Source organism: Falco cherrug, chromosome 4 (assembly GCF_023634085.1).
Source record: "Falco cherrug isolate bFalChe1 chromosome 4, bFalChe1.pri, whole genome shotgun sequence".
Taxonomy (NCBI): domain Eukaryota; kingdom Metazoa; phylum Chordata; class Aves; order Falconiformes; family Falconidae; genus Falco; species Falco cherrug.
This window is the reverse complement of record NC_073700.1, coordinates 108,192,629-108,206,639: the sequence shown is the minus strand read 5'-3', so window position 1 is coordinate 108,206,639 and position 14,011 is coordinate 108,192,629. Positions and strand designations below refer to the sequence as shown.

General features: G+C 37.2%; 1 protein-coding gene across 3 annotated transcripts in view; it reads right to left on the bottom strand.

The window, feature by feature from the left end:
* Positions 1–14,011, bottom strand: part of ANKRD28 (ankyrin repeat domain 28) — a 128,685-nt gene that overhangs the window by 51,805 nt on the left and 62,869 nt on the right. For all 3 annotated transcript variants that reach the window (XM_055708831.1, XM_014285468.3, XM_005445787.4), the window contains exon 3: positions 7,284–7,362. In XM_055708831.1, the coding sequence (XP_055564806.1) occupies positions 7,284–7,362 (79 nt within the window). The remainder of the gene's footprint in view (positions 1–7,283; positions 7,363–14,011) is intronic.

Here is a 14,011-nt window from a genome sequence, read left to right as displayed (position 1 = left end):
TCTTCCTTCCAAGTAGCCTGTCTCACATATAAAAAATAATTACACCTTTACTGAATATCTTTTTCTTAAAGATTATTTGTTTCATGGTTTCTTAAAGACAGTTTGAACACACGTATGTACATAATTCACTGTACAACACTGCCGATGTAATATTATCTCTGTGAAGCTCAACCTGCTGACGTGTTAACCAGGGCAATTCTCACATTTCAAATGACAGTTAGGCAGCTGTTTGCTCTTTCAAAGCACAGTGCAGCATACCTCAATCCCCAATTCTCAATAAACGAAAACAACAAACAAAAAAACCCACCCTACCACACTAGATCTTCCAAGACTTCAGGATCTTCATCTTAACATGTTTATCAAAACTGTTCAGAACATCTGTTTAATGTACAATTTCTTATACCTCAATTGTTTTAAGTCAGAGAGCTTGCAGCAAAAGGATCTGGGGACTTGCCAGAGATAGCAAATATAATACTGCAACATGAATACCCATCATCATTGCTTGAACTTAAGAACTGATTATGTAAATTACACTCCCTTAAAACCACACCTTCCAAACAAACCAACTTATTATTCCATGTTCGTGCACTAAAGCAAAATATTGAACAAGATCTTCCCTTTCGTCACCATCTTTGCTAGTACAGCCTAGTAAGTTTACACATCGAGGCAAATATAGAAGTAGGATTTTTGCTCTGCAAAAGGGGAGGTGGGGGGAAATATGTAATATTTTTCTTCCCTCCTCCTTGAATCTTACATTCCACTTTGCAAAGTTGCATTCACAAGACTGACAATTAGAAAGACATGTTTTATTTAGTAAGTCTAGTACAGAAACTCAGTGGTGCTTACTTTTAGCAAATTTATGTTCCAAGAGACACATTTTCCAAATCAGTATGTACACTGATGTACAGAGTGATCCTGGAAGCTTTGATTATATCAGTCCATATCTGGCAATTGCACATTTAAATGTGCTATTAGCCACCAATACACCTGGACATATGTTTCTGCAGTCCAGCTGTTACTTCATTGGTGTCAATATCCTTGCATTCAAATAATAACTATCACCTCAACCATCTTTTGAAGAGACAGGCAACAAATAACTGGGCAGGAAATGCTGTAAGGAACAGCCACACACCTCCTCCTTCATCCATGATGTACCACATAACTATATACAGCCATGTCTCAGCATATCACCTCTGTGTTCCTCTCGTAAGAACTTTTGCTGTGACTCTCTTCCTGAACTACACTGCACCAGAACTCTTCCTATTTGTAAATGCCCTTGGAAGACTTAACAAATGCAGCAGCTACATTACTCATGCGTCACTAGCTGAAAATAGATTAAAAAAAGAAATACAACAGAACTGACAAGACAGTTTCATCCTCGCTCACAGTACTGACTTAAGTACTGAACTGCCCTCCACTGTTATTTGCAGTCTGTACTTTTAGACTGTCAAGGGTGGTATTTTCCCTTGTTATCGTACAAGATGTGATAGCAATTAAGCAATAGTATAAGCAGATAAAACTTAAGTGTTTTCATTCAGATATGTAATACAGACATCTGATGTTCAGTATTTGAAGCTCCGAAATGTTTATTTAGGAGTAAAAGATGTAAATAAGATCTTTAGATTGTATTTAAAGAAGCTAACAAACTTTGTCTTAATTACTATACTGAAAGAATTTTAGGAATTATATTTGCAGAAATTAGGAAGATCCCATGTATAAATCACTGAGAATAATCAGTAGTCCTACTGTAATTAGATTCTATTTAATTATTTTCCTAAGGGCTAGTATTAGCTTCAGAAGTTTTTCAGTTTTAAATGATCCACTTTTTATCTAGAGAAGATGACCATGGAAGTACTTAAAAGTGGCAAGCAGAAATTCTCAAGCTACACTGGGGAATGAACAGATGGAGGAGAAAACTTTTCCTTAAATAGAAAAATTTATGAACATTCAGGAGAATACAGAAAGACTTTGTAAAGTAAAAGAAGATTTGACATATCAATTGGAGCAATCCATAATAAAAATCTAGGGTAATTTCCTACTGAGAACTTGGATACTTGGAAAGCTATTGCTGCAAAAATAGTAAGATCTCATTTTGAGGAAGCTTCTTCTTATTCATAAGCTAAATACACAGTAGTGGATCTATGGGGGGTGGTGGGGGGTGGGGGGCGCAGAATCAAGAGTGGGACAGGACTGCAATATCTTTTGACCAGCCACAATGATGCTTCAACAAGAGTTTTTATTTTTATTGCTTAAAAAAACCCAACAGAAACCCCCACCCAAACAACAACAACAAAAAAAACCCCACCCAAAACCCACCAACCACCAAACCACCCAAAACCCACATCACCAGAAAAACACATGGACACCCTGGCCACAAAAGGGAGGAAAACCACAGACAAGTCAAAGTCACCCTCCAGAACTTTGCTGCCTTGTCAGTGTAAGAAGTCCATTTTCTTTCAGAACTTCATAGTTTGTGCCACATCTTGGCCACCTCGAGCTTCAGAGAGCAACATGAGGTTGACTCCTCAAGCTACTGAACGCTTCTACCTTTTCATACGTCGGTTCCATTTTCTCTCTCAAAGAACACCAGCCCTACTTTCTTCACAGCAACTGGCTGTTACCGCTGCCAGGGGGAAGTTAAGACAGCTCAAAAAAGGTAGCCAACACCATTGTCAGATGAGGACAAAGCAGCTGAAAGATACAGCCCATGTAAAAGGAGCCCCTGTGAAACGCCTTCGGCATGTGGGTACATCTGCAATCCAAACAAAGGGAGCTTCATGCAGCTGATATTTTTGCAGCAATAGCTTTTCAACAGCTGAGCTGTGTGACTGTCATTGAATGGATTTTTAATACTTCCATAGCTTCAAACTTAGATGAAAGAAAACTCAGAGATGTCTAGAGTGGAGTAACATTGGAGGGTCTTTACTATTTTCCAAAATCTGTTATTACTACAATGATAGTTTTCCAGCGTCAGCACGATTCCTGCATTTTCCAGCTGACCTAGAGGAAAGCTCAACAAAAACTTGTGGGCTGCCAAACCTTAATGAGATTGAGTTTGCCCACACACTCATGTAGGTTGAGCTCCATGCAGTGAAAATTTCGGGTTAAACAAACAGAAATGTGTTGTGCTAGTGTATCATGCAAGGTAGTAACTAAATCTATTCAAAAGAAAACAAATAGATAATTCAGATGTTTATTTTAATAAACTATGTTGATTTCAGCGAAAGCAATAATAAGTCTGCATGGTAGTTTAAAGAAAACATGTGAAAAAAAAGCTACTAATCAAAAGAACACATTCTGGGAGCACACTAATCTGTCCTGCTTCTCACATGACACTTGCCTGCAGAATAAGACTCTGATGGCATGAAAAAAAGCACAGGACAAACAAAGAATTTTTTTTCTAAAGCAAGAAGCCTCTCCAGAACGTTCACATGCAGGACTTAAGTGAAAGCAAGGTTTGATTTTTTTAATCAGGACTTCTTGGGAAGAACAGAAAGCTGGACATTCAGTTAATTAAGACTTCATTATTTTACTTTTCTACTTCTCATTAGCTTGCCATCAAGTATTTACACAGTTAAAGCCAGTGCTATTATGCAAAGTAGACAGATGTATTTGCGCACCAGGATGCAGAGTTGTACATCATAAAAATACAACTGTGATCGGTGTTGTGACTCTTCACTGAATACAAAAAAGAAAACACTTCTAAAATTATGATTCTCAAGTGATTACGATACAAACTTTTGTTCCATCACTCTGTAGCTGATAAACAATCATCTTCACACCTCTTTCTTACTTACTGTTCACCTCGTTACCTAACAGGCTTAGGGATGCTAATTGCTTAACTAGCTACAATCTCACAGGGAGAGAGACTGGAATATTTGGACTCCCACAGACAGACCATAGCGGTAGGACAATTTGTTGACAAGACTTTCGCATCTGCAAGGGACAAGTTCATTAGTGTTCAGTGAAACACTGTCTCAAGATAAAATGCAAAAGGCAATCTAGATGTCCAGCCCCAAACTGAAGTCACTGAAGCAATTCTCTGCTGTTTAGTCTGTATCCAAACCATCACCTCCAGGTCCCTTGGCCAGGTGAAAGATTACAATAGTAGAGGTCACAAAGCAACCTTGAGGTTTAGTGAGAAAATATCTCAAAGAATCCAAAACTAAGTAAGTGTGCTTGTAAGACTGAAAACTTATTCCACAAAAGTCTGAAAACAGGCTGAATTGGTTATACCTTCAGAATGTGGAATACAGGTTGCTTACATCTATAGTGAAGTAGTATAAAGATACCGTAACAGCAATGTACGATCCAAAATACATACTGGAAAGCAATCTGGATCCCCTGGATGGGATGCAAAATACATTCCAATCAAATTAAAAAAACCCTATACCTAGGTAACATATGATACATGCTTTAGCTAAGAATAGATAATATTGAGAAAGAATCGGGCAAGAGCTACTGAGTAGTAGAAAGATTAATACTGACTTCAGTAATTTTGAAGTCCAGTTTGTAAAAAGAACACAAAAGTCAAAGCAAACAGTCTTTGTGGGATGGCTTGCACAGCAGGAAAACACCAAAGTGGTTCCCAGTAACATTCCAGCAAAACTACATTAGATGACATTACAAGTCACAAAGCCAAGCTCTCACAAGGTGAGAAGTGCTAGGATGGAATTTGTCTACACTACTTAATTCAATTGCTTGTGCAAATATATTACAATATATTAAAGCCGCATAAAAAACTTTACATGCAAATTTACTGCACAGAGGAGATTTCTGAACAACTATGTTATTTATTCAACAAACAATATATTTTCTCATTGTTCCAAAAGAGGTCCCGCAACACAGCAAGCTTTCTTCAAACCTTGCTGTGGTAACAGATGTTCTTTATTTGCTCATCTAATGCTCATCTATTATGACAAAATGTAACATTATACATCTGTCTCAAAGGAGAGATTTGATTTCCAGCTGAAACACAATAGATTAATTTTCTGTATCTTTATGAAATGGAGAGAATAAATACACTTAACCTCTGTTCCCCATCTTCAAATTAAGCAAGTTAAAAGAAAAATCTTGGCTTGTGCATTTTGAGACACCTAGACCTGATTTCTCAGAAATGGCTGGTGCAGCACTTCAGACACAGCTGTGAGCACTCACACTTCACAGACCACAAACACTTCAAATCCAGCATTCAGAAATGAAGAAGTCTAAAATTGGTGACTACTTTTTAAAGAGTCTGGTTTACACTGCTTGCCTAAAACCACAGCTTGCAAGCAGGTAACATACAGATCAGCGCACAGCCTTTCAAACTGAACAGCCTTAACAGACATCACACTTTCTCATCTTGTAATGCCCTTCTTTTTTCACTTACGCACCAACAACCGGTGACTGTGCCTCCTTCACTACCAACCAGATTCATTCCCAGCGCAGCCCCCCCGCTTTGAAATTCATGAGCCCATGTTTCTACAGCAAGGCACAAACATGCAACTGACGTCCACAGCATAGCGCATGAGCACAGCAAAGTTACACTGATATTGCCTATACATGCCACGGCTTTTGAAGCTTTTGATTTTGCAACTATTTAATACATTGTTTTGGGTAAGTAAATCTTGTTTTTCATTAAATAAATGTTATCTGAGACATATTAATGCCTCCCAGTCTTCCTGAACAATCTGCAGACACAGCAGCACCACACAACCTCTCCTCCAATTTTTAGTTCTTCACTTCCCTCTTTTGTTCTCCAGTTTTTCTTACACTTATCCCCAGGCTATGTGCCCAAATAGCATGACTAACCTTTCTTTCCCTACTGCCATCCCCCAGTCAGGGTCTCATTTCATTAATATCTGAACTAGAATCTTGCTCCTTCCATAAGCCCTTTGCCCAAGAGATATGTGTTTTTCCATGACAGTTGTGGTAACTGGACTCTTTTTCACCCAAAACCGTCAGAAGCTTCACTTCCAGAAGTAGCCGACTACAACTTTGCCAAGTTTATAACATGGTTAGTTGTTTGGGGGTTTTGTTTGGTTTTGGTTTAATCATTGTGAAATGCCGCACCCCCCCAGCCCAAAAAAAAAAAAAAAAAAAAAAAAAAAAAAATCCTTGCCAAATCCAAGACTCCTTTTCAGAAGAAAGGGGTCATTATGTATTTTCAAGAGTCACCAGAACTTGTTTTTTTTCTTGACAGGAAAAACAGCACCTTCTCAAGAAACACAGGTAAACTTTTCTGGACAAATTACCACTATAAAATACTTACATGAGAAATATATATATAAATATATATATAAAAACATACATAATGTGATATTAATTAATTATAACTATATATAATTATAGAGAGTATGTATAATATGTATATAATGAGAAGATTCTATCTTGTTAAATTATAACAAATGAAATTGTGCCTGGAAATTTCAATTGAAAGCCTGAAAGCCGCTCCTACAATCTTCGAGTGACATTTCCTTAAAGCTACATTTGTTACTGAAGGTTGAAGGGGAGGGTGGGGGGCAGTGGAAATTGCCCGCTTTGCACACATAAGGTGTGCCATTAAGCAGATAGAAGACTGAAGCAGTTCTATGGGACCGTTACAAGTTTTAATCTTTCTATTTAATCTTAAAGCTCCATATCATGAATTCAGCCTCAAGCTACCTGATGGGTAGATTTGTCCGAGATCAAAGATAATCAACTCGGTATCTCAGTTCTCAGTCATGAAGTTCTGCTTTCAGGATTTTGGTTTAGTTTCTTGGGTTTCTACCTTAAAGACAGAAGCATACTGCTTTAAAGAACTTGTACTTTGTCTCCATACAAATAAATAGAAAAGAAGACAACAGATCTGAAAATTTTCAGCTGATCCTAATTATATTCTGTGTATTTAAGCCAACAGCAAAGGATACTTAGAAATAATATAACCAGCTCTGGGTGCAATCTTCTGTGTTCAACTTTCACTGTTTATCTGAAGGCCACTTCTGACCAAAGCCATGCTGCTAACTTCTACCTACAATATATACAGTATTACTTCTTTAAACTAGAGTTAAACTACCTAAAGCTGATCAACCTACAAATAAAAATGCTAAAACTGATAAAGCTTCCTCAAAGAAATATTTTAGAGCAGAACTATACAGTATTATAACACTGATAAGTCTGGAAACCAGAATTTTAGTATAAACATATTTAATTTCTAGTACATTAAATATCTCAACAAAAGCTACACAGACTAAGATGTACATAAATATTTCTTTGGATGTGCATAGAGTTATCTTTTTCCCATTAACAGGAACACAACATACCAGATAAAATAAGTAGTTCAATAATTTCTGCATCTCCCAGATAGGCAGCAGCATGTAAAGGGGTCCTTTTCTCATTATCCTGTGGTAAGAGGGGGGAAAAAAGGTTTTATTTAAAATAAAAAAGTATGTTTTAGCATTCTGTATGAGTTATGAAAAAATAAAAACACTGCATAAAAGTGCATCTTCCAAATATTTTACATTTTATAGCTTAGAAAACATAATTACTCTAAAGACGTTAGTCACATTTACTAAGACAAGCATGCTTCTCCCTAAGGAACTCTTAATACCTACAAAGTCAACTAGTGTTTTCCTGATATACACAGACTGACAGATGCTCATCACATCTTTAAATGAACCTATCAGTTAGAAATCACCATGCACTTCTCTCCAGAGACAGGAACACGAGGCTGTCCTACATAGTTAAAAACAGTACGACACCTTAATGTGCAAAAATTAGTGAGAAACATTTTCTTCGGTTAAATTTAAAGTTAGTTTCAGAAGTTATTTTTTAAATAGAAAAGAAGCTGCAGTGAATAGGGGCAAAAATACTGAAATCTGATTTCAACTGTTTTGTTTAAATGAGCAAAAAGAAGGTAGAGATGCAGCTTATATTGCAGAAAATTCTCTGGAGCATAAAAGCAAGACCCAGCACTTTCCATTAGTTCAGGCTGATCTAAGGTCCTTTTGAAGGTACAATGAGAGAACTTACATAGCCGTACACAATGTATGCTGATGAAGATTCATTTTTGTAAGACCAGCCCAAAGTATTTCTCAGCTCTTTCAGGATCAGTGCCATTTTCCCTGCACCAGTTTACAGCTTAGTCAGAAAAAAAAAAGATCGCTGTCACATCACGGTGAGTGACAAAAACGAACAAGAAGAACCAACCAGTTTGCTCTCTGAAGGCAGGCTGCTGAGAAATCAGAAAAGAATCATCAGCTGGCATCTTGGCATCCTGGTTATGGCCTAACCTCTGCTTAGATGCCTGCATCTTTTTTGGTACAGTTTCAAACATACCAGGGGTGAGAGATCAAGATAACAGTCGCAAGAGATGTCTACTAATTTAACTGCTGTGTCACAACTATGATAAAATTAACGTGCATTTTAATTGACATTTTATTGTGAAAAGCATTCCTCTCCCTCACCAAAATAATTCACTCATTCAGTGACTCCCTACTTGAGAGCTAGCAGCATACAAGAAGAAAATTCAAGTTCATGGCAGGACACATCTGATAGCAAAACTAGAGCTGCGACCCAAGAAGTCACTTCTAAAACAGAAAAGACAATTTCAGAACTTAGAACATTCAACCCCACCCCCCAAGACACCCCCACCCCCCACCCACACTGCCCCAACCTACTCCCTGTCCAGTCCCTGCTCAGAAGTTGAATTTACAGTTACCATCTTATCGTAGGTTTCCTAACGCAATTTTTTGGAATTATACACAAGTAATTCCAAACTGAGCAGTGCAAACCTGACCCTGACGCACCCTGAATAAGGACTCAATACTACTTACTTATCAGTAACATCACATAATGCCTCACAGTATCAATTACTTGCCAGTATGCGTTAATAGGAGATCACACATTTATGACAAAAAAGACAGCCCCTGGCAACAAAGGACTTACTATCTAAGGGGGGGGGTGGGGGGGTGGGGGGGTGGGGAATAACAGACAGACAGGAAGCACAAGGGAAAAAGTAATACACATACTAAACTTGCTTGCCCAGCCCAAAGGCAGTGAAGACCAGCCAGCAATGAAAATCAGTTTTCATTCCTCCAGTCTGGAGGAGCAGAGCTACTATAGCTAGCTAATATTTTGCAACCCCATTTAAGCTTTTTGATAATGTTAAAAGAGCCTATAATCTACAGATTAAGAAACACAGAAAAAAAATGAGTATGATATTATACTGTCTGCAATTTCAGTGTAGAATTAAAGAAAGTAAGATAGGCCGTGAATAGGTCCTTTTGTAGAGACATTATTCACTCAGGAACACAAGCAAAAACTGCATTTCCCACTTAAAGGGAAAAGTTCATTATTATCAAAGTTTTCATCACATTTGTTGTGGTATCGGTTTGTTCGATTTGTTTTTTTGTTTGGTTGGTTGGTTTTTAACATCTAAATGACAGAAGTCATGAAATAACCAATCTGATAAAACCAATCAGAAATCTTGGTGGAGAAATATAATGGTGGAGAGAAGAGAGCTGTTTGTCTAGAAAAATGCTAATCACCCAAATATACTTTCCTGAAACACCCATGGTCCAAACTTCTGATAAAATCCAGCCACAATTCTCCAAAAATCCAGCCTCTACTCATGGAAACCAGCAAAATACAAACACGAAAGCAGCTTGAACACCAGCAACATTTCCACTCCAGTGCTTCTGTGTTTCCAAGCTGTGTATTTCCAGTCATGCAAATATTTTAGTTTTGCTGCTCTTAAGCTGACAGCTTGAAAAGACTCAAAGCCCAATTCCCAGTTCTGCAGCAGGGAGTACAAACTGGGAGGGTACATACGCAGGAGGCTGGTGGAGACTTTCCTGCTCTACACACTAGGGCAGTCCTGCTAGGATGCTCATGGCTTGTCACCTTCTGGGTCAGCTCCAGGCTTGGAATTCCAACAATCCCAAGCCCCAGGGTCTCTATCAACCACAAGTATTCTGCATGCTGAGGATGCTTTGACAGAAGCCCTGACTTTTTTTCCCCTAGTTTCACAGCTGGCACTTCTCGATGTCTCCCCAAAACGATATTTTTTTTTTTAAAGTTACCTTCTCTGTGAGAAAGTTTTTGTTTTAGTATTTAAAAACCGTTTTTTCAGAACTTCGTACAAAAGCAGAAAAGCTGCATTCAGCAAACTCTCATCAGTATGCAGAAGTCTCTCCTTCCATTAAAAGAAAATTCTAATTTTGTTCCATCTGAAGTCTTACATTTTAATCAGTGAATTTTAATACTTTAAATCTGAGTAAAATTAAAGAGAATTCATATTTTAAATGCTACTAAAGTACTGCTATACAGATAAACTCATTTTTATTAATAAATGGTAAACAATTTTCACCCACAAATACAAACTATTGCATATAAAGCATTACAGTAAATAACACTAATCAAGCTTTCAGTTTTAACAAGCTCCTTTGGAAGCAGACATCTTGCAGCACTGATACATCATACTAATATGAACACTGGCCCTAAGGTTGCTCCTTGAATTTCATAAACTTGAATGACACTAAATGAAACATTTCAAGAGTGAATGGGTTTTGTACATAAAAGTCATTGTTACACAGAATGTAAAAGTCTAACGCTGTTGGTACTATTTAATTCCAAATATCACAGTAGTACTGTGGTATTTGACAACACAGAAAAGCGAGTGTTGTGCCATCTCCATTTTCCAATGCAAAAACCTGCAAGGCAAATGGGACTATTACAACTTTAAATCAGCTGTAATGGTAGTAAGGAAACACATCACACTAATTGCATTAGGCAGGTTTTACACAGCTGAAAGAAAGTTTATGTTCCAGTAGAAATAACAATGGTATTTATATTCCTAATAAGAAACTCCAAAGTTTAATTCCAGATATTGGCCAACACTGTCAACAAACTAAAAAGCAATAAAAGGGCTCGGTCCTTAAGGAATCGGTTTTCAGAATGACAGATCTATGTCACAAAAAGCCCAACATCATATTTATATGCACCTTTGGATTGCATTACATGAAAAACATAACCATTCCATTTGCAGTACTTCCATTTCTCAAGTCACCCAAACATTTCATCTGCACGGGAGTTTCTATAAGGATTATGACATGAGATTTGTATAGGAGAAAGCCTTACAACCCTGTTAAAACCAAATCTGGAACAACGTGACAGGGATAGTGGTGCTGCGAGCTTCTTCGTAACTCCTCTAACCTAGAACAAGGGTAATGCCACCTTTGTTTCATTTTACCTAAAACATAGGCTTGAATTGTTTCACCGGCTATTTCACGGATAAATCTGTGGCTAATTTAAACATGCAGCATTCAAATCCACCTCTTTTAAAAGTAGTAAGTATCCTTTGAGAGATAACAATTTATTCCTCGCTTTATCTCAGCAATTAATTTAGAATAACTACATGCAACTAGAGAAGAGTTTTAAAGGAGCTACATGCCTTCAAGGCAGATCTCTATTACCCTGTACATAAGATTGCCATACGTATGCATCCTGTATGTAAGACTGCCATAACCTGACTACCGCTTTTCCAAGAGTATGTTAGAATATACCTTCAATTTGCCCTTCAAATAGTTAAATATCTACTGATCCAAAATCTTTGAATTAAAGTATTTTTTTGGAAAAGCATGAATGTAACTTCCCCGTTCATAAAAACTCCTCTTTATCCTATCTGCTCTTCAAAACCAAATTTTGCAGCAACACTAAGATACTCTCATTATTTCGTGATCACACGTACAAAGTATCATTTAATAGGTGTTTGCTGTATCGCTTGTCAGCAGTCTGCTTCACTACCATCTGTTCCTGGCAGAAATCAACCTTAAATACACAATCATAAATCTTGAAAGAGTTTCAGTTGCAACATACCCTGCAATATCTTTAATAAACATTCCTTGTAAGTGAAACTATTTTTAAATATAATACTTCACTCGGTATATTTTTCAGTTAGCTTAGAGAGACAGGACTATTCAACCAGCATCAACTCCTGCATTCACAGATAATGTATAACAACATGACTACAAAATATTTCCAATTCTTTGACAGTGCCCAATACCACAGAGGTCTCCCACTGTGAAGTCTCTCAGTGCTACACTTGAGAGTCACTACAACACTGAATTTTATCTCCAGATTTTGCTACAGATTTAGAACTGTTATTTCATAAGTTAAAATGTCTACTCCAAAATGTTTTTTTGTTCCTCCACACAACAGAACACATTTAAATATTTGGCTTTTACGTTCCAACTTTAAAGTTCACAAAAGTTTAGTTTAGATACATAATTCTATAATTGAGACCATGAACAAAGTGGTGTCTTAAAAACACATAACTAGACCTTGAAAATTAGTTGTATTATTGTCAACTGACAGTAGAAAAAAAAGATGAAGTATGAGGCTTTCAAAAGTTGTCAATCTGTTTGTATCCCTACAGTGTAATTAGTCTGCTGTTTCTTTGGATTTTTTCCCCAGTATTTCTTAACTCAATTCCCAGAACTTCACATTATCAAAAAATTATCAATTTTCTAACTAATTTTGGCTAACTATTTGTAGAAGCAGACCTCTATTTTCTCGCTGTATTTCAAATCTTAAGATGCAGCTCCAATATAGCTAGCAAGCCTAACAAGGTACAATAATGGTCTTCTGCATGCTTAAAAACAGGAGGAAAGCAGGCCATTAACCGCAAAAATAATACTATTACACAGCTAACCACAAAGTATCCTTTGAAGCCAGAAGAGAGATACATTGTAGTTGAAATGACTAGATTTGACACCCTGAGTCTATTGATGTCTTTAACTAATGCTCATGCTACTGTTTTTCATAAACACTTGTACTGTATTAGAAAGAAACATTTTTTGAAAGCTCGATATTAAAACTTTCACTAATAAGGCTTTAAGACTCGACATTACATTTCAGGACACATCCTCTTCATGCCATCTATTAGGACAGAGCAAATCTAGACTTTTAAGCAATCACAAAAAAACTGAGGCAGCATCTTTGTCCTCGTGCTCATTACCGAGAGCAGTAAGCAATTACTCTAGAGGGCTTGTCTTGTAGGAGAAGGGTCTTTAGCAACGAGGGTCACTTCAACTGTAATCTGCCAAACCCCAGTGTTGTTTCTAGTGAAGATCATCAGTACTAATTTAATAGTACATGCTCTTTGACTTGATTCTAGATAATAATAATAAAAACCCGTCATGTTGTGGATTAAACCACTAAATAATTTACTTGTGAGTGCCACTATAGCTTGTGGAGACATTAAAATCAGATAGATAGAGCAGAAAAAAAAAAAAGGTAAGTCAGAAGAGAACTAGCAAGCCACCTGGAAAAAGGTCACAAGAGCATCCTTTTAGGAAATGGAGTTTATAGAAAAATGTAAGTGTCACTCCAAACATGTATGTTCCTTGAGAGTACAAGCTCACAGGTTTCTGAACTGCCACAAGAAAAAAAAAAAAAAATCCCATAACAAGGCAATTTTTAGTGGATCTATGCTGACATGTAAAGTAGCCAGCAATCACTGTACTTCTTTGATGTTAGAAGAAAAGACTATTAGCTACATAATTGCAAAGGAGACACTAACTCTCCTCTCCAAAATTTAATTTTCCACAAACTCAAATGATCAGCAACTGCAAATGGACATACCATAGGCTGTTTAGGTTTTGCATATGGGCTTATTTCACAGAAATGGGAAGAAATTTAACTTGGGTCTGGGTGAATGGGCAGGAGAGGGAGGAATCATGCTGAGCGGCATTAAAACCAGAAACGGACAATCTGATCTATTCTGATTTAGTCACTAACAGCAGTGATAAAAGGCTTAGAAATTTACCTTTAGAATTTTTTCACTTGTATCCACACTATCCACCAAAAGAAATGAAGAACAGACTGAACATTGTCCAGGAAACCTCCTTCCCTGGAACAATAAGGTATCTACTATGGTCAGAGTTTTACAGGGAAGAAGCATCACAGACACATCCTAAATGGCAGTTTGAAAGTCTGCAACAATGGTGACCAACTGTAATGCATTTCATAACTGAACAGCTATCCCTTC